This window comes from Nyctereutes procyonoides, unplaced genomic scaffold (genome assembly GCF_905146905.1).
Source record: "Nyctereutes procyonoides isolate TBG_1078 unplaced genomic scaffold, NYPRO_anot_genome, whole genome shotgun sequence".
In the NCBI taxonomy this organism is placed as follows: domain Eukaryota; kingdom Metazoa; phylum Chordata; class Mammalia; order Carnivora; family Canidae; genus Nyctereutes; species Nyctereutes procyonoides.
Genome location: NW_026575136.1, coordinates 22,943,335 through 22,965,016, shown reverse-complemented (window position 1 = coordinate 22,965,016; position 21,682 = coordinate 22,943,335). Strand labels below are relative to the sequence as shown.

Genomic DNA, 21,682 nt, shown 5'->3' with positions numbered 1-21,682 from the left:
AGAGCGGAGTCTACTCCGGAACCTTTTCCCCTGCCTCCCCACTCGCACACACATACACACACACACTCTCTCTCAAATTTTAAGTATTTAAAAAAAAAAAACTAAGAATTCCATCCTGAGTATGCCCTTATAAAATTAAACGTTCCATAAAGATTGTTTTATTTTTAGTTTTTTGTGTGTGTTTTATTATTCAAATGATTAAAGTCCTTTAAAATACATGGGTTTAAAAACAAACAAAAAACAAATAAAATAAAATACATGGGCTGCTTCTTCTTCTTTTTTTTTTTTACATGGGGTTTCTTAACCTAGACTAGAACATAATCCCAGAAAACCCTTACGGACTACATTCTGCTCCTTCAATGTTCTGATTTCCTCCTTGATGTTCTGATTTCCCAGAATATAGGACATCCCCAGCAAGACAACTACAATAGCAGAGCAGGGAAATAATTTTTGAAAGCAAAGCGCTAACCTAACAGAAACTTCTGTGGAGGGCTCCTTTCATTTCAAAGCCCCTGCTCAAAGGAAAATCAATGTGCATGTGATTTGACTCCTCTTGGCTCCCCCCCCCCGGGGGGGGGGTTGCAGGGTGAAGCAGCTTTCAAAAGCTGGCCACCTCAGTCACTTCCTCAGGAAGTGGGATTGACCACAGCTCACCCCCAGCTCAGCATGGTCTCCGGCATTCAGAGAGGGTCTAGGATTTGGAAGACGACACGTTCACCACCTCTAGCAATACTGGCCTGTCTCATATGACCCAGACGCTCCTGCACACTCACACGTGGGGGGCTTCTGCTTTGCTCTGTGGCTCTCCTGGGGGCCCAGGTGGACGGTGACAAGTCCCTCCCTGCTTGCTGCAGCTGATCAGACCCTTTCTCTATCTCCCCTCTTCTCCCACCAGTCCATCTCAGCGACCCAAGAGGCACAGGACACAGGGTGCTGGATCCAGCACCCTGTGACGAAACCTGTACCAAACATACCCAAATTCAGCACCTCCAGTCAATTCACATGACCACTGTTTTTCTTTTGCTTGCTCAAGAGTCAAAAATAGAATTGCGCTGACTTGCCCAGAGCGCTGAGGTTCTTGAGCAGTGGAATATCTACTTACTGAACATACAAAGCTTCCAAAAATACCTGTCTCAGGTTTTTCTTTAGAAAGCAGAATGTAAATTTAAAGGGCAGGGCTGCCCTCAGGTTAGCATTTCAAAGCAATGGCTCTGGCTTGAAAAACTCCAGCACAGAAGTAAGAGTGTGCTGAGTACCAAACCACTGCTGGGACCTGAACAGTGAGCTCAGTTCTCAGGCCGCACAACCCAGGCTGCCGGGCTAGCCAAACCTGCCTATAGAAACGTCCTCCCCAGGGCTGTCCTTCATTTCACCTCCAGGAATCCCTCTGGAAACCAGGTAATCCACCTGACGTCACTGCAGATATCTAGTGTATGACAATAAAAAGGTGCTTGGGGCAAGGGCTTGCCCAGACAGACACCCACTGAGCTAGCGAATAATGAAAGAGAACCTTCAGCTAAGGAGATTACCATGGGATTCTCTCTCTCCCAGCAGCACGCCCACAGCCAATAAATCCTTAAAGTTCAGAAAGAAGGAAGAAAAAAAAAACTGCTCTTATCCTTTCTTTTTACCCCCCCAAAGGAAAAAAGGCCAAGGATCCTATTTCCTGTCTCTGGATGACATGTCATTGATCTTATGGCATAGGCGCAATGCTTTATTTTTTTTTTTTTAAGATTTTCATTTATTTATTCATGAGAGATGGGGGGGGGGGCAGAGACACAGGCAGAGGGAGAAGCAGGCTCCATTCAGGGAGCCCGACGTGGGACTCCATCCCGGGAATCCAGGATCACGCCCTGGGCTGGCTGCAGGCGGTGCTAAACCACTGAGCCACCCAGGCTGCGGGGGGGGGGGGGGGGGGGGGGTGGCATGTTTTAAACCAAAAAAAATATATCTCCCTAAATGGGAGGCATCAGTCTAAAAAATGTCTGGTGAAGCAAAACTCTGGAAAAAATGTAAATGTCCATCAGCAGGGAAATGATTAAATCAACTGCGGTACGTCCTCTTAACTGCGGTAAAATACATATAATGTGAAACTTACCATCTTAACCATTTTCAAGTACGTAGTTCAATAGCGTTAAGTACACTCACATTATTTATAATATATTCTTTATTATGGAAAATTATGCAGTCATTAAAGTCAGGTAGATGCGGAGCACCTGGGTGGCCCAGTCAGTTGAGCCTCTGACTCTCGGTTTCAGCCTCAGCTTATCTCACCAGTCCTGGGATCCAGCCCCAAGCTGGGCTCTGCGCTAAGTGGGGCATCCACTTGAAGACTCTCTCCCTCAACCCCTCCCTCACTTCGAAAAATATTTCGCTCTTGCTCTCTCTCTATAGTAAATAAATAAATCTTAAAAAAAAAAAAAAAGCAAGGTAGATGTATCATACGTACTGATGCAGAACAATCAAGATACACCATTTAGTAGGGGGGAAAAATCAGGTCATAAAACAGTATCTAAATTACATTAAAACTAAAAAAAAAGCATACTGCATTTTATTTTTCATACAGAAATGTATACATACATACAGAAATGTAAAATGAATAGATATGTCAAGTTCACAGAAAGGTGTAGGATGCACACCAAACACTCTGACACTCAAATCCAGAAAGAGCAGGGGATAGGAAGGCAGGGGGGAAATATTTTTCGAAGTTCATCCACCAGGCTAGGTGTGCATTTTCAAAATCTCATACCTACAGGGAAGTGGAAGCAAGTTTCTATTTCCTGTGAACTTTGGGATCAAGTTATCAATCTTGGTAAGTTCTGTGAAAGGTACTTTTGCTATAACCCCATTTCCCACTGGATTTATGTTCTTTTAACTAAAAGACCCTGGTGCTGGCGATTTACTAATTCATCAATGAGTTTACAGAAATACTGAAAGGGTCTAGGCTAAACCGGTCACCATCAATAAGCTTCAGGAAAGTTCATTACAGCCTCTGCTCAAATAGTTTCGTGAGAAAGCAAGGGAAAAAAATCGTAAATTTCTTCACTACTAGTTAGATGTAAAGCGCCTTTTTCTTTTTAATGAAACATGTTTGGTGAATTCCAGTATATCAAACTTGAGAAATCACCTGTCCATTTAAGCGCTAAAACAAAGGATTCCTCGTTCAAGAGAAAAACCCATAAAAGCTTTAGCATTCCTCTGGCATTTTTTAAATACCACATTTTTTAGCAGCATCTCAGCAAATTCTATCTTGAAGCAAAGTATAGATTTTCTAAATCAGAATTGATAGTTTGGGTATACAATGGAGAACTTCAAAGTAATTTCCCTTTGTCACCTGAATAAGCCTTCTCCGTTTTCACACATAAACCCTAAATCCTGCATGGAACCCTTTGTCCCTGAAATGCTACAATCAAACCAGCAAGTCTGTTTTCTGTGGTTTCTTACTCATCTTACCAGCAATTTTTTTCTCATCTTAAATACTAAATTTAAAATATTTGCAAATGTTTTTGAGGCCTCTAGCTCTAGACAATACGGAAGAGAAAACCAGTAGCTCCAGGTTATCATGCACTTCTCAGGGGATTTGTACAGTTTCAAGATGCTTGCTTGCTTCCCTTGGAGGTCTTTGGAATTCTTAACTACCCGAAGTTCTGAAGTATTGCTCTGGCTCTAAGGCTTGAAGTCCATGGTTCTCAAGTGGGGTGATTTCGCCCCTTCTCCTCCACTGCCAACACTGATCTCTAGCGAGGTCCTGAGACATTCTTGGTTATCACAATTTGGCAGGGGGTCAGGGGTGCGCGCTCAGTATCAGGGATGCTGCCAAACATCCTGCAAAGCACAGGGCAGCCCCACAACACAGCACTGTGAATCCCCAAATGTCTGTAGAGCTAAAATTGAAAAATCTGGCTCCAAATAAACAAGAGATTTTCCCTTCATGACCCTGTCCTGCTCCCACCAAGATCTAATCCTCTTAAAATCACCATAAACCTGCCTTCCTCCCATCCCCCAGGTCATCCACACCAGACTTCTAGGTGGGGATGGTGGCAGGTGACTGCTCTGGCTCAGCTCAGCTCACCCAGGCCCCCTTCCTCTCCACCAGCTGAGGAAGGGCGTGCACAAAAGGCTCTCTGCCTCCTTATCACAACTGCTCTCACGTTCCAGAGTGAGGCCCTCACTTGAGCATCAAACGACTCACCAGACACCAGTTTCACTTAAAACGTGTTTGGAATTATGAAAGGTACTACGCCATACAACTAAAAGAGCATCGCCCCGAAGTTATCACTCGCAGTAGGCCTACTGGCTGTTGACTTTACAAATAAACTCGCTCACAAATTCTCTTCCTGGAGTAGAGAGAAAGCAGAAAAACACAGTATGAATCACATCGTTTCACCAATCGTTATATTAAAAGGAAGAGATTGGAGGAAGCTCTTGCCCTAACTCCTCTCGAGGCCCTCCCATTTTTCACTAAGTTCATCAGTGACAACTGACAGCGGGAAGGATGTTCACCCAGGAATGTTCCGCCAGAAAGAAGGGATTACACAGCCCAGGAATGTGGGAAAAGCTGGGTTAAGCACATGTGTGCTTCACACAGACACACGCACACACAGCTTTCTTCCCTGAACTTTCAAGTGCTGCTGTGAACGCCCAGTGGGAAGAATCTTCACTCTGGGGACCCAAGCTGGGAGCATCACCCAGGAGTACTGGAGGCCATAAGCTTTTGAGCGAGCCATCATGGGGACACGTTGGAAACAAGGCGTAAGCAACTATTCTCCCTGGGAGATGGTAGGAGCAAAAGGGAACACGTTCTGGAGTGGAGTGTCGGGGAGATGCTTCCGGTCCATTTTCCCAGAACGACTTTTAACTCTGTGTTTCTGGGGATCCCTGGATGGCTCAGTGGTTTGGCGCCTGCCTTTGGCCCAGGGCGTGATCCTGGGGTCCCAGGATCGAGTCCCGTGTCGGGCTTCCAGCATGGAGCCTGCTTCTCCCTCTGCCTGTGTCTCTGCCTCTCTCTCTCTCTCTCTGTCTATCATAAATAAATAAATAAATAAATAAATAAATAAATAAATAAATAAATAAATAAATAAATAAATCTTAAAAAAAAAAAAAAAAACTCCGTGTTTCTCCAGGTAGCTCCACTCCGCAGGGAACCTCCGCATCAACCCCAAGACAACTCAAGAGCTAGCAAGGGAACACATCTCCAAATACGAAGGAAGAATAAAAAGGTAATTCTAAAGAGGCTCTGCCTTAACTTTAACACCACAGAAGTGATGATCAAAACCTTGTTCAGCTGGGTCTACAATTACTGCCAAAAGGAGGCTATCTGTGTTGTAGGATGCACAGGCACTCAAGGAGGTACACATAGATGTGGTCAAGGAAGAAAATTTAAGGCAAGGGAGCAAGGTATCTCTCAATGTTTACCTACTTTCAGTAGCCAGAGCCACATCAGTGTCGTGGAGTGAGCCAGAAATACCTCATGGATCTTGACAATAGGAGAAATACTGGTTGACCCAGAAGCAGCGGCTTTGAACCTCAAAGATATTTGAGCCTGCCACCGACTGGCTGTAGAAATGACACCTATAAACCACAGTATGCTGCAGTGGTTAAAAGCACAGGCTTTGGAGTAAGACAAATTAGAACAAGTCCTGGCTCTTCCCTTTACAAGTTACAAGATTCTGGGCAAGTTACTTAACCTCTTCAAGCTTCTGTTTTCTCATGTGTAAAATGGAAAAAATAAGATCCACTTCACAGTTACTGTGAAGGTTAAATAAAGAGTCTAGGGGAGCCTGGGTGGCTCAGTCGATTGAACGTCTGACTCTTGGTTTCGGCTCAGGCCACGATCTCAGGGTTGTGAGATCGAGTCCCATGTTGGGCTCTGTCCTCAGTGTGGAGTCTGCTCCTCTCCACTCTACTCACTCTCTCTCTCTAGAATAAATAAGTAAAATCTTAAAAAAAAAAAAAAAAATCCAGGTAGGTACTTATTCCTATCTGGAATATCTGGAATATGGTTAAGTACTAATTACTTTGAGTTATCATAACATCAAAACAAGGTCTGCGATAGTCTAGCATAGAGGAAGTCCTAGAAGAAATGAAGCCACAACTCCAGTGCTCTCAGATAGAGGATAATAAGATTGATGCCATTAGAATTCCCAACCACTACCTGCGATATTATGAGCATCCTTAAGTGCCTCTTGCAGATAGGCAGCCTCACAAGGTCTTGTGAGAAGCACAACAGGCGTAGAAAAAATGTTTCCTATCCTCCATGACCTGAATTAAGAGCACCGTGTAACCAAAGAGGTTAGAGGTACATGTGAAATTCCAGCGGAGGTCGACAATGTCCTAATGCTTTAGACGGAGGAACAGAAATGTTTTACAATTCTATGAATCATCTAAATCAAAACAATCAAAGCCTAATTATTACTACTCAAGTGCTAAACTATGTGTTTCATCTTTCCCAAAATTAACATTGGCCCGATAAACCAGATTTGCCTTTTGCCAAACAGATATTACCTATGAGGGGCCCCAAACGTGTGCACACGCATACGTGCACGCACGCACATACTCACACCCCTACCTAGGAGAGGCCTCAAATATACATCCATGTACCCATGGGACCCTAAACATTAGCCTTGAACAATTCCTCCAGCCATTTGCCCAAATTTCCTACCTCCAGCGTCTCAGTCTGATGCTTAACTCAGACAACGGCTGCTGCTATACATTTACGGAGCAAATGCTGAAAGCTAAACATCGTTTTTTGTGATTTTGAGTAAACAACAAACTGACAAAGATTCCAGCTCGTACACCTTAGCTACTATACTGAAGAGTGGTAAAGGGTGCAGAATTGGGGTCAGAAAGACCCAGGTATGCATGCCAACTCCCAACAGCTTAGCCTCAAATTTCTCAGGCATAAAATAAGACCAACCCTTGGGGGTGTCTCATTAGCCCAATGAAAACTACCACCCATTTAGGGTTAGCAGCAACTCTGCCCTCCAAGCTACACCTGATTAGACCTGGACCAATTAGCTTGTGGCCTGAAGAATCAGAAGGGGCCTAAGAAATACGGGCAGTGTTACTAGTAGTTTTGATGAAGACATGGAGACACAGGGGCTGTGGACAGCCACATTTGTCAAGCACACCAGAAAGAGAACGCAATGCAGTTAGTTCTACCAAGGGAGAGACAGAGAGAGACAGCAGAGAATATGTGGCCCCGAAAAGAATGCAGAGTAATCTTAGCACAAGAAGACACGGGACCTCCTCCCGGCAGCAGCCATGGCCTTATAATCAGCTCCTTTTCTTCTGGTGTTAGTTTGAAATGTGATGTCTTGATCATGTGTCCTGTGAGGTTACGTAAACTCCAAACAGTTTGGCATGTGTTTTCATGACTTTCCATGTGAATCTTGTGTATAAAGAGTTGCTGTCATCCCAATCATTCTCCTAACCTTGGCCACCTGAGCAACAAGAGTCCTCACTCACCGCATCACATGAAGGCTGCCGTGTGAGGTCGGTTCTGATTCAGCTATACCCAGTGATCACCGGCATTGGTAGCTCATGCTACCCTCACTGGGTCACCTGCTCATGCACCCCACAATCACCCCATGGCCTTCCCCATGAGCACACACAGTTCCTACCACCTGGCTGCTGCTGTCCTGTACTTTTACAGACTCACTTGTTCTGCTGGTTCTTGCCTGTCCCCTAGACATGTGACCATCCATTTTTGCTTTGCCTTCTGACATCCTCTGAGCATCTATCTAATCTTTTTTTTTTAAGATTTTATTAATTTATTCATGAGAGACACAGAGAGAGAAAGAGAGAGAGAGACAGAGACACAGGCAGAGGGAGAAGCAGGCTCCATGCAGGGAGCCTGACGTGGCACTCGATCCTGGGTCTCCAGGATCAGGCCCTGGGCTGAAGGCGGCACTAAACCGCCGAGCCACCCAGGCTGCCCTCTATCTAATTTTTGACTCCTAACTTATCCTGACATGGGGCATGCTCCAGGAAGGCTCTGGACTGCATTCCAACCTCACCCCCAACTCAGATGAACATCCACAGTGCCAACCCCTCTCTTCAGGGCTGGCCCCAAGACAAAGGGCCTTGCCCATCCTGAACACCCGGCATTTCTGCTATTCCCCCAACTCCACCCCATTCCCCACTGCCGGCAATCTGTGATTCCTCAGCAGCTGCGCTCACAGGCCAGGGAGACACCCCCACCACACCAGGCACAGGATTCTGCGCCAAACGGGGAGCCGACAGATTTAGCCAACAACTAAAAATCCTATTCGGTGTGCCAGATTCGTATATCATAGAACTCGGAGTCCAGATTTCCAATAAGATCTGAGATTCAACTAGAATTTCTGTGAAATGGAGTTTTCTTATAGAGATAGGGATGGTAAGCTAGCTCGCGTAACACACATCATTTTATCATTCGTTTATCTAATCAGTGCATATCCCCAAGTCTAAAAAATACACTGGGGGCACCTGGGGTGGCTCAGTATGAAGAACATGCAACTCTTGATCTCAGGGTTATGAGTTCAGGCCCCACACTGGGTGTAGAGATTACTTAAATAAAATTTTTTTTTTTTTAATTTAAAAAATTACAGGGCACCTGGGCGGCTCAGTCAGTTGAATGCCCAGCTCTTGATCTCAGTTCAGGTCATGATCTCAGGGTCCTGGGATCGAGCACCATGTCAGGCTCTCTACTCTGCAAGGAGTCTGTTTGAGGATTCTCCTCCTCTCCTTTTGCCCCTTTCCCTGCTCGTGTGCTCTCTCTCAAAAAAATAATTTTTTAGAGATTGAAAATTTTTTAATGTTTAAAAAAACTTTTAAATTAAAAATACACTCAAGTTTTGCAGTCTCAGGACACCTGGGTGGCTCATTGGTAGAGCACCTGCCTTTAGCTCAGGGTATGGTCCCGGAGTCCCAGGATCGAGTCGCATTGGGCTCCCTGCACGGAGCCTGCTTCTCCCTCTGCCTGTGTCTCTGCTTCTCTCTCTCCGTGTCTGTCGTGAATAAATAAATAAAATCTTTAAAAAAAAAAAATTTGCAGTCTCTTAGAGTTCAAACACATAATACACCAAAAGCTAGTTCCTGAAACTCAATTTCTTGTCTGGCCAAAGATCAAGAGCTTCCCACAAGACCTCCTGATCCAAGGACTCCAGGGTGGTTGTCTTTATCATGTGCCGGAGAAGCAGGTGATGTTGATGAACAACCATCCTTCAACACTTCTGCGTGAGGTGGCTCACCGTAACTCCTATTCTAAGGAAAAGTCACAAGTCACCTCGATTCCTTGTCAGGCACAAAAGCAGAAATAGTGGCAGGCCAACTGCTGAGTCCTCCTCTCTCATCAGATACTCTGAACCAAACATGGCACAGTCACCCTCAAGTGTCAATTCAAAGCCAGTCTTCATCACAAAGACTGAACATAAATACCTCTGCCACATATCTCAATATTAAAATTATCTTCTGTTTTATCAGACCACAGGTGTCAAGGAGTTAAGATAATAAAGAAATGATGCAGTTATGTACGAACAGGAATAAACTGATCTGGTCAGATCATGTATACGTGGAAATCATGCCAGTCTCAGCACCTATGACCAAAAACCAGTTCTGACACCATTTGTACTCACTGGTATCATATGCAAAGACAGGGTGAGCCCCTGCAGAGTCATGCAAGTTCTGGAGAATCAGATCACTCTGGAAGCAAAGGAAGCAGGTCCAAAACCAAGGGAAACAGTGGAGAGTCTTGCTACCCAAAGTGTAGTCCAGGGACCAGCAGATGACCATGACCTGTGAGCTAGTTAGATATGCAGAGTCTTGGGCCCACTCAGTCCAACTGCATCATTATCTGTATCATCTAACAAATCCCAAGGTGATTTGCATGCAAATTAAAGTGTGAGAAATGCTATCTAAACGAGGGTACCCAGGAACAGGTAAGGGACTCTGAGCAAGAGGTCCAAGACACCAGCACCAAGCAGGTACTGTTATTTGGAAAAGTGGTATGACTTCAGAGCGAACTCATCCCTGGTCCAAATCCAAGGCCAGTCACTGGAGTCTCACCAGAGATTTTTTTTTTTTTTTTAAGATTTTATTTATTTATTTGAGAGAGAGAGAGAGAGAGCAGGAGCAGGGAGAGAGAGAGAAGGTGACTCCCTGCTGAGCAGGGAGCCCAACATGGGGCTCAATCCCAGGATCATGACCTGAGTTGAAGGCAGATGTTTAACCAACTGAGCCACCCAAGGTGCCCCCAGAAATGTTAATTATACTTCACAGGGGACGTTAAGTGTAAGCATCTAACACACGGTAAACTTGGGATAAACACTGGTTCCCTCTCCATTCAGAAGCAGACACCAGCCTGGCATGGCTGTCTAGATCCAGTAATGCAGAGAGATGAACTACGAATATCTGGGAGACAAAAGAAGTCCAAACCAAGGGAACACAAATTTCTGTAACCAGAAGACATTGCATCATTCTCACACTATCTTTTCCAGCCAAAAGGGGAACTCAAGATCAATGAACATGAACACATTAGGGCACCAGGGAAATTTCACTGCTAAATTTCTTTAGATGTCCATCCAACATTCCAGACCAGCTCAGTCCAACAGAAAAAGAATGAAAGCCACATATATAGTTTTAAGTTTTCTAAGTCACACTTAAAAAGGGGGGGGGGGGATAAAATTTTAATTTAGTAATATATTTTATTCAACTAAAATAGCCTCATTTCAACACATAATCAACATGAAAAAGTATTAGTGAAATATTTTACATTCTTTTTTTTTATCCTTTGGTGTTAAGTTTTCAAAACCTGGTATATAGTCTATGCTTACAGCTTATCCCAGATATGACTAGCCACACTGCAAGCACTTAGCAGCAGTATGAGGCTAGCACCCACTATACTGACAGAGAAGTTTTAGACATGAAAATATTACCCATCGATTCCTTCTACACTCAATCTTCTATCACCACCAAATCCCACGGTGCAAGATAATGAATATCTGGTCGCTGTCAAGCAATGTGGAAAGCAAAGTGCCATGGGAAAAAGGGATGGAACAGAGGTGGGGGCTAACCTGCCATATTTTCAAAATCAGGTTTTGTTTCTTTGTAACTCTGGTTAACATAAATTACATCAACTAGACTATAACCATCAGTGACTAGGGTGGATTTTTCTGGAAACAAAGACAGTTGAAGTAGGAGACCTTACTGACAAAATTTACCCAACATGTTCCAACTACAAATAAACGTACAGCCCGGTGAGAACAAGGACACTACCTTCATGCCTCTATTCCCCCACTTTAAACCGGATATAGGGCAGCTATCACTGAAGACCTCACCAGACAACGCAGGAGACACTGTGTCTTTTCATGGGTCAAAACAAAGTTACTTAAAAACTAGGTAAAAGGCAGGACAGAAGAAACAACACCCTCCAAGCTGAAAAAAGAATGTCAGAGCAAGGGCCCTTCCCCTAATCCAGGGAAGCTGAGGAACACAGAATACCTAAGATTTGAGGAAGGACTTACCGTGTACCAGGCACTCTGCTAAGCACTTTATATGCACTTAATCTTCATTAACAACCCTCAAGAAAAGTATGGCCTAAAAACTTAAGGAACTCGCTCAAGGTCCCACAGTGGTAGGATGCAGCTTGAGGTCATCAAGGGCTCGGCAGACAGGTGTAGGGCACTGAGAGCCAGGCAAAGGCCACTGAAGATCTCCGTGGCTGAGCCCCCAGATTTAACTAGAACACGAGACATGATCACTTCTCAAACTAAAGACCTCAAACTACCTCTTCCACTCTTGCTATGTTAAATCAGCAAAACTGCTAAAGACCAGCTTACCAATGAGTACCTGTGTGGTTCGCATGATGTAAGGACTGTAACTTCTGAGCTGGCTCATACACCACCCAACACATAATAAGTGCTGGAAGGCAGAGAGACAGTAATGACGCAAGCTATCTTAGACTGGGAGTCCAGGGTGCTGAGTTCTAGTTCCACCTACTGACCCTTCCCCTCTGCCCAATTTGGGTTCACTCCAGAAAAGGAGGAGGTAAGTGTAAATATTTGAACTATTTCCAGCTCGGGGATCTTTAAAAACAAAAACAAATGCAAAAACAAACCAACCAAAAAAAAAAACCCAGAGGGCTTTGAATTTTCTGACTTGGTACGTTTTTCAACCATCTAATTACGATTCAGATCCCTAGAAAGAATCTGCTTCTCATGGAGGCAAACTATCAAAATCAATACCCATAATGAGACCAATGAGTCAGCCTTTGGTAAGCAAGAGTTTTGTGTCCCAAAAAGAAAAGGCTAGGTTGAGAAAACATTCAAGAACTACACCTTGATTTTATCTTCAGGCCTCTCTATGTCCTGCAAGATGCCTGGAATCTCTAATTACGTAAAGTTGTACTGAGACCTCACTGAAAACATTACCAAAAAACCTGCATTTCCTGTCCCTAACGACCATCGACCAAGGGCTACTTAGGAGGGACGACAGAACAGCTAAAAAGGCCACTGTGAGTCTGTCTAAAAATTACTTATTTCAGTCTCCAGATTTAGATCAAGTAGGATTTGCTCTCGCCCTCTCATTCTAAAAGAGGAAAAATTCAGAACTTCCTGTCTGCAGATGATTCAAGGAATTCTTTAACTGTGTTTATTATTGAACAAAAGATTCTTCTCGGCACTACTTTGAGTTTATCCTTTTCAAAGAACAAATAACAACAAAAACCTCTCTGTTCCTTCTCCCTTCCAATTTGTATCTTCACCCTATAGTGCCCAGTAAAACTGTACTCTTTTCAACCACTATTTCTTGCACCATCTCTGATGTACATACTGTCCTCTCTCCATGATGAGTGAGGTCAATGGAGAAAACAGAGCTAATTACAAGGGAACCTCAACTGTGTCCCAAACTTCTCCATTTCATGTTCTCACCTCAGTCATCATCAACCACAATCTCTAATGTGAACCTTATCAGTGTCTGTCTAGCACCTACCCATGCCCTCTCTCAGGCTCCACCTCCTAGCCTCCATACCCTTAAACACCTTCTATGGTTTCCTCATCCCCACCAATTCTGGTCCCCAAAGCAGAACAGCCTAGTGGTGAGGAACAGGCTTCAAATTCTGCCTCTAGTCTCCTTTGAGATGGCAGGCCTTGGCCAAGGTCTTCATCTGTTTCCCACCTACACCACGGGAAGGAATAAAGGCACCCAGCTCCTCTCACTGTTTCCGTATCACATGAGACAACAAGCGCAAAGGCCCACCAGACGGGCTGCAGTGTCTGCAGAAGTCAGCTACTGTGATTACTTTCTGCCTCTCTGGAAATGCCTTACCCTCCAATTTTCCAAAGCATGCATCATTAAGTAAGTTCCTCAGCTCCTCCTTCTTTCAGGCTTTGACTATACAAAGCCTCCTTATCTTATGGAACCTCAAACTCAACCTTTTCTACACCTTTCTTCTCTATCATCTCTGTTCTAGGCCAATTCATCCCAGTCCAGACCAGCCCAAAGAGATCCTGGTGAGGAAGGGCATCTCTATGGGCAACTCAACCCAACTTGAACTCACTGTATCAAGCCCCTTCACATCCACCCTCCAAATCTATCCTGCCTGCTGAACACAGCAGCTCACAGGCAAAAGCCACCAGTAGCAAGGAGCCTCAAGGAGCAAACCTGGTGCCATCCTCTGCTCCTCCCTCTCCACCAGGGCCCGCCTTCTCATCGGGTACACACAGCTGCCCCCTCTACTGCCCCATCCCACTGTTATCGCCTCGGGTCAGGTTCTCCTCTCTCCTGGATCTGCTGTGGTGGTACCCTCATTTGACCTCCCTGCCTCCAGCCTAGAGAGTCTCCATTCCAGCCTCGGACACTGCCTGGAGACCAGCTTTCTGCTAATACCGCCCACATGAGGAAGTTCCCACTCGGAATGCACCGTCAGAACGACCTTCAGAAGTCTGGCCCCTGCCTGCCTCCAAATGTCATCTCCTACTCAACCACTTTCCACCCCACCCTCCCGCCCCCGCTCACACCACCAGGCTTGCTCAGTGCCTTTCCATAAACTGCTCCATCCGACTCTTGTACTCCTTCCCTAGTCTTTGCCTGATATACCTACTCTTGTCTTTCCCAGTTCAGCACAGAAGCCACCTCTTCAGGGGCTCCTCCCTCTTGACACTGGACATTAGGTGGCCCATTCACATTCCTATCATAGCATACCTAGGCTACTTCCTGCTAGAGTTTTCTCTCTGGGTTCTTTTACCCCTCATACTCCTGGCGCCTAGCACAATGTCTGGCGCACAGTAAACATTCAGTTCGTCTAAAAGGGATAAAATAATCCCCAAATTAAGATCAGTCCCACTTCTAGGGCTCTCCTCTGTCCACAGCACCATAACCTTGGGTCTGTTTGTTCTTACCATTCCTGAATGCTATTTTATCCTCTAAAAAATGTTGGAAATTAAAAAAAAAAAAAAAAAAGAGGGTAGCCCGGATGGCTCAGAGGTTTAGCGCTGCCTTCAGCCCAGGGCATGATCTTAGAGACCTGGGATTGAGACCCACATCAGGCTCCTTGCATGAAGCCTCTCTCTCTCTCTCATGAATAAATAAAATCTTTAAAAAAAAAAAAAAGGAAGTTAAAAAAAGAAAAAAAAAATCACGCTTCCCAAATCTCCCCAATTCACTGCCTAGATTTTGCTTAAATATTTCCACTTCCTTAAAAGGATATAACCTGAACAGTAACTTCAAATAATAAAGCGACCCCGTATTTTGGCAGTCAATAACTCAGACAAATTAGAATCAATAATACGTTGTTTATGCAATTCAGATTTCAACAAAGATCTTCGGTACCACTTTCCAAAACTGTGATTCTGTTATTGTTTGGCGTGGTATTGAACCTGAAGACAAATGTAAAAATTAAACTGCCAAATGTTTCTGAAGAGATTAAAAATAATTGCTGTAGGAAATAAAGGATATTTTACCACTGGCAGTTTTTTGTTTCCACTTTTGGCTAATTCCGATTAGTTCTGGGTTATAAAGCATGTCATCCCGTTAGTGAGTGGTCTATTATCATAATCATCTCTCGTGTGTCTTCAGATAAGGCTCCCTGCAATCTCGTACTGGGGAAGTCTTCACTGCAGCTGACAAGGCCAGAGCTCTCTCATGAGCTGCGAAGAGCTCAATGTGTCTTCATTCAGACTTCTAATTCTTGCATACTTACCATTGGACCCAGCCATGTCCCTACCTCGAAATATTTAGGGAAGAGACATAAAAACTTCCGTTCAGACAAAAGTCTATATGCAAATGTTTACAGCAGCTTTATTCTAACGCAACCCAAACCTGGAAACAACCCACAGATCCTGGGGAGCGGATAAACAAACTGTGGTACGTCCATATAGCGGTCTACAACTTGACAATGGAAAAGCAGCACGTACAAATAGACACGACATCATGGATGAGTCTCAAATACTCTGCTAAGTGAAAGAAGCTGGTTGTATGGCATTCTGGAGAAGACCAAATATGGGGCCAGAACAGATCGGTGGTTGCCAGGGGTTGGGGTGGGAAGTATCTGACGACCGATGTACGGCAGGAAGTCGTGGGGGTGATGGAACCATTCCCCCGCGGACCGTGGTGGTGGATACACACGGCATTACGCTTGTGTCCAAACCCATAAAACTATATACCACAGAGGAAATTTTACCGTATGTCCGTTTTAAAGTTTAAAAAGTTAATTATTTAACCACGACTTGGTTAAAGATCATCCCTCGAAGAGAATGAACACACAGGTGTAGGTTTCCTTAATGTTTACCGTGGATGTGGTTACTGTACTGATTAGGAAGGGATGTTGGGGGACTGAGGAGGGAGCCACCCCAAATCTTTTCCATATACTTTCGGTTTCCCTCGCACTGGCCACTGTCCTGCAGTCCCACATCAGGGCGACCTCTTCTCCAGCCGTGGACAGCTAGATGGAGCTCAACAAGGACAGGAGGAAGGTTACTCAAACCCAACAGAAGACAGACCCAAGAAAACATTTCAAAGGAAGAGCTGAAGGGGCAGGGGAACGACAATTCTCTACCTCATCCTCTTCAAAGGTACAGGCAGGAAATACCATCAACAGGTTGGCTGCCTCCCTCCTAAAACCTTCTTTACAGAGGTCAAGGTGGGTGGGGCAGGGAATCTCTTTAGGAGAAAAGAGGTGGGGGGGGTGGGGGGGGAAACAAGCCTCCCCTCCAGGACCAGGCAGGAGGCCCAAGAGTCCTAAAAGTCCAGGCTCTAAGGTTTTTCAACACGGGAAAAAATAGTTCTAAGTAAGCAAGGGATGAAAACAAAGGTTCAACACCCAATGACACTCTTTCCAGAGTATCCTCCTCAGCCAAACCCACACATTCCTCCTGCAGAGGGGATGGCGGATCTGTCATTCCTGGAGACAGCCGCAGGCGCTCTCTGGCTGGCTCCAGGTGTGGCGAGTCTGCATGGCGACGGTGACAGCAAGGGCACAGGCCCGGCCCCTAGTGTGGGTGCCACCCAGTTTCTCTCCTGGCTCTTCCAGGAAGCAGAATGCTGTTGCTCATTCTCCACACTCACTTCCCATTCCCAAGCCCAGAAAACTGTCGGTTTGTCTCCCCCGCCCAGAGACCTGGGCCTGCTACATTGTTATACCTCAGCAGGAGATCGCCACCTGAGACAAACCTCGGTCCACAGATGAGCTCCTTGATTGCAGCCCTGGAGAACCAGCTCTCCAAGCTTAAACAGCACTTGCAGCTGGAAAGACTGGCCGAAATGCAAAACAAATGCGATTTTCCAGGAGCCTTGAGGGGGGCGGGGGGGGGGGGGGTAACAAAGCTAAAAACCACAGAGAGAGCAAACCAGAACATTCTGTGACATGCAATGCCTTACAAAGAGGGCTCTTGAAACATGCTACCAAGAAACATTCATTGCAAGGGGTTAGCTGTCAGAGTTAAAAATCACTGACTTTCTAAAGACAGGAGTGAAGGACTAAATTATAAAACAGCTTATTGTATTAAGCTAATTAAGGTTTATCATATTAGCCATCTGAGTTTTAGTTGGCACCAGAAAAGCAGGAGCAGCATATCATGCAACGTGGATTGCGATCTGCTATGCAAGCAGATTTCTACCACACTCAGGCACAGAACCTCTGGCAGTCGAAAATGATGTAGAATTGAAAACCAATTTTAGCACAGTGATTTGTAAAGAATTTTGTTCCATCGTGTGAGCTATTTACTGGTATATCGGGCCGAGATTACATTTATCTTTATTAAATACTACACAAAGTATTCTGAGCTAACCATGCACTCGTTTCCCTTTTGCCAGTTTTATCACACACTGGATGCTCTGCAATCCCATGAAGAAAAAAAAAATCCGTAACAATAAAAACCCTTGCATACTTGACACCCTTCACTGCAGACACTCTGCCCACCAACTGCCAGCACACAACTTAACATATTCTAAGATCCTCGGCATCTCTGAAAAGGCTCTACTCTGCGCACATCAGAAGAGGAACAACATACCCTCTTCAAAGTAGGGGACAAATGTATTTTCAATCCTGTCCTCTATGGGCTCCTCTTGACTGTCCTTCTACCAAACCAGGACAACAGAACTAGTTCTCTCTGTTGTTGAGATCCTACTGGATAGGATTCTGGAGCTGCTGGCTTCCTGTTTGGGGAAGTTGCAGCTCTTTTCACGAGGAACCCCAAGGCAAAATGTTCAGTGTTCCCCCTTGTAAGCGCTCACAGCCTTTGTTCTTCACTTTGTTAGACTCATTACTGCTTTCTTCTCTCTGCTCCTCGAAAACCTCTGGCTTTGGGGGTACACAGAAAACGCCAGCTCGAATCTAACTGCAAGCTCTCAAGGCATCAGACATTTTCCACCATCTCCTGCTACAAAGCTCTGAGTTAACAGGCATCTTTTCACAGATGAAGCCAGACTAGCCGGTTTCCTCCTGGTACTGCATTAGCATTCCACATTAAAATGTATGCCACAAATAATCCAATGGCAAACTCACCGTCAACAGCCCCCAAAATCAATAAAAGCCATTCCACCACTTGACTCGGAGTGAAAAACCTTTCAGGTTAACACAGAGCGCAAGGTAAAAAGGAAGGTGATGAATGAACAAAAGGCAGATCTACCTTCAGACGCCTCAAATCCTAAAAAAAAAAAAAAAAAAGGAGGCTAGGCTGCCTCGATTTGGCCAAGTCCTTCCTTTTTTTTTTTCTTTTTTTTTTTTTTTTTGTCATCATCGGGATAATGCTACATGTGTGCTGCCTCAGTCTTATGCAAAACAAGTGCATTCTCCACAAGGCCCTGGTGCCTACTATTCTCTAAACTTGCCTCTTTCCAGGCCTGCCTCTTCTAAAGGACCAGCCACATGCGAGTTAATGGAGTCATTCTGATTTTTGTCTTGATAGCAACACCATCATAAAGTCACTCTAATCCCATTAAATGTGGATAACATTAAGAGTATTTTCTTCTCCACTCTGAACCCAAAAATCATCTCCAGGGTACCAAGCCACTACTGTCTGCCTGTCTCTGCATGGATCTTCAAATAAACACTTAAATTCATGCTCAAAATATCATCTCTCACCTTGTGAACCTTGACCTTTTGGAAAGACTTTGGCCCAATGTTCAGTTACTGTCACACGGTTGCATTCTCTGCAAATATGAAAGGGTTAAAAGCAGCCCCAGTCAACAGGCCTACAAGGAAAAAAAAGACAGCATGTATGCCTTACAGCATCACTGGAACGCATTTATGCTCATTTCCTAGAACAATATTGTTACCTTTTGGCCTTCATAATAGTCAGAAGTATCCCCAACACCCTTTAGTAGCTTCTAAAAGGAAAAGCACAAAACAGAACATCCCCTGCAAGAGAAAAAAAAATAAAAAAAAAAAGCATGCAAAGTAGCATTCTCCAGCAACAAACAAACTACCATCACAAACCCATCAGTTCATTTTGGTTTTGTTTTGTTAAAAACACAGAGAAAGAGAGAGAGAGAGAGACAGAGAGAGAGACTGCATAAACCAAGTGTCCCCACCCTAGCAAGGCACATTTTTTCTTTAATAAGGGTCATAAATCTCAGCTCCTTGTCCATCCCTTAAGCAAAAGAAAAAGGCAGGAAAAGCCCAAGTAATCTCAGACCTTGCAAACCTGCACATTTTTTTCCATCTTCTCTACACAGAATCTTTTAAGGGCTCCATTAGTCACGTACCAGTGCTGTGTGGTGTCTAAGTGTGCATTCACATACTGTGTTGGGATGGTACCTTCCTGCAAGCTCCTCTGCTTTTGGCTGCCATGAAGGGAGGAAGCTGCTATCCCACTGTAGTAGCTCAGTGACTGCATTGTGTTCAGGAGCTGATCTGCCTCAAACCAGTTTCAGCCGGTTCTGGTCACCCTACATAAAAAAGCTATGGCAACCCTCGCTGAGTTGCCAACAAGTCCCTGAAAATCATCAGCACGGAGGGGATCTCGCTGGGGGTTGCTTTTTCCCTTTTAGGTCTTCGTGAGGAGGGGCAGGTCATCTCATCGTGTGTCCCCCCCCCACGCACACACACCCTCCCCCTGCGCACAAGCACACAGCCCTGGAAAGGCTCACCTCACCAGCACCCCAGAGCCCCTGAGGGCCCATCCCCCCGGCCCCTCCACCCCAAAAGCCCACCGCAGACACTGTTTCCCCCTCCTTCTCCTTCCCCCACTTACCTCCCACAACCTGGCTCCCATCTTTGTGTACGTGTGTGTCAGTGTGTGTTCTCTGTGTTGGTGGCTGACAAAGAGCCCCCAAGAAAGCAAGCTTATGTGTGTCTCCTCACACTGGATGCGTCGGCTGCGGGAGCGGCCTCGGCCTCCTCGCAGAGTGGTGCTGGCTTGTTGACCAGGCTCCTCTCTGCCTGTCACCCCCACCCCACCCAGCCCCCTCCTCCCGTCCCTCTCTCTCTCCCAGCCCTGTCACCACCACCACCACCACCACCACCACCACCACCGGCGGCAGCAGCAGCCCCCCCAAGTCTCCTCCTCCTCCTCCTCCAACCTTCTCTTCTTTCAAGCACCTGGGGGTGGGGGGGGAGGTGGAAGAGGAGGGGGGAGTCCAAATGCCTTCACCTCGGGGTAGTGAGGGCGGGTGCCTGGAGGTGGGGGCGACACGAGGAGGGCCCCCCCCGCCCCAGCCCATGCACCCGCGCGAGTCCAGGGGCAGGAGGCAGAGGGCCTCGCAGGGCTGCAAGGAGCCCTGGGGGCAGAGCGGGCGCCCACGTGGCCCCCTCGGGGCAGCTGCGGGGCCTAGCGAGCCCGCTCGACCTCGGGGCCCCCGCGGAGGCCGGCGGGGCGCGAGGCCGGGGCGCCCACGGCCAGGGCGCGCCAGGCCCGGGCGGCCAGGCCGAGGGGCCCGCGGGGCCGCGCTCGAGGCCCCGGCGCCGCCGCCCCCGCCGCCCCCGCGCCCGCGCCCGCGCTCGCCCGCCGCCCCCGCGCCCCCCGGCCCGCGGGCGCGCACCCACCCCCTGCCCGGGGTCGGCCCGGCGGCGGTCAAGCCCGGGCGCCTGGGCCGCGGCGCGGACGACCTCCGGAGAGCGCGGCGCCGCCGGCGGCTGCTGCTGCGGCTGCGGCTGCTGCTGTCGTCGTCGCGGCGGCGGCGGCGGCGGCGGCGGCGGCGGCTCCCATGCTACGGGCGTGTCCGCGGCATCCCCGCCGCCGGGGGCTGCGTGTGCGTGTGCGGAGCCGCGGCCCCGGGCCGCCCCGCCGCCGCCGCCGCCCCGCCGCCCCGCCGCCGCCCCGCCGCGCGCCCGGGCCCCGCGCCTCCCCGGCCGGCCGGGCGGGCGGCGCGCTCTAGGCCGCGGGGCGGCGGGCAGCCTCGCCGGGGCCTACGGGGCGCTGCGGGCCGGCGGCGGCGGCGGCGGCGGCGGCGGCGGCCCGAGCGGCAGCGAACAAAAGGGAGCGCGGCGGAGGGGGAGGGGGCGGCCGGGGGGAGGCCGGCGGGGGGAGGGAGGGCGCGGGGCCCGGGCGGCGAGAGCGCGAGGCCCCGGAGCGCTGGGGCCGCGGGGGGCGCGGAGGCTGCTTGTGGGCTCGCTTTGTTTTTCTTCTTTCTTTCTTTTTTCTTTTTCTTTCTTTCTTTCTCTCTTTTTTTTTTTTTTTCAAACGACATTTCGGGCTCTCACCCAGCCCTTTGCCGTGGCCCCAAGCCGCAACTTACTCGAGTGGAAGGATGCAAGGCCTCGCCAAAGGTGGTCGAGAGAGCCCGCGAGCCTCTGCCCGGGATCTTGAAGCCAAGGTGCTGTTTTGTGGTCCCCGTAATGGTGGCAGGCCAGTGAGCAGAGAGCACGCTACCTTCATTTCACATTAAATCTGAACTCCTCCCTGGAGGTGGAATGGAAGCAGGGGCTTCTCCCTCTGTGTACTTGCGCTTTGGAGCCCTTTTCGCCTTAAACTGGAGCCGCAAAAGAATGGAAGACACCCCCTGGGGTGGGGTGGGGGGGAGCCCTGGTTGGTGTAAAAGACACACGTTTTGCTTTCAGAGAAAAAAGCCACTGGGGCCAGATTGGAACATGGCATGTTCAGTTCTTGTGGGGCTGTGTGGGTTTTGTTGGGGGGTTTTTTTGTTTTGTTTTTTTTGGGGGTTTTTTTGCTTTTTTTTTTTTTTTTTTCTCCTAATGGAATGATACTGAGTAAATAAGATGTACTAGCCAGGCCTTTAAATTCAAGAAGGGAGACGGTGTACAAAT

At 47.2% G+C, this 21,682-nt stretch overlaps 1 protein-coding gene across 11 annotated transcripts in view; it reads right to left on the bottom strand.

Moving 5' to 3' along the window:
- Window positions 1-21,243, bottom strand: part of LOC129495442 (zinc finger protein 532) — a 107,535-nt gene extending 86,292 nt beyond the window's left edge. For 2 of the 11 annotated variants that reach the window (XM_055302931.1, XM_055302927.1), the window contains exons 1-2: window positions 18,754-19,581; window positions 18,560-18,669 (exon numbers count right to left, since the gene is read on the bottom strand). Coding sequence is in view for 2 of the 11 variants with exons in the window: in XM_055302937.1 (XP_055158912.1) it covers window positions 18,105-18,122; window positions 18,560-18,627; window positions 18,754-18,767 (100 nt within the window). In the remaining 9 variants the exon portion in view is untranslated. Of the gene's footprint in view, window positions 1-17,980; window positions 18,061-18,104; window positions 18,123-18,559; window positions 18,670-18,753; window positions 19,584-20,461; window positions 20,674-21,153 lie in introns of those variants that run through there. The other 9 variants (XM_055302935.1, XM_055302936.1, XM_055302932.1 and 6 more) reach the window with 8 other exon arrangements.
- Between the last annotated feature and the right edge of the window lie 439 nt (window positions 21,244-21,682).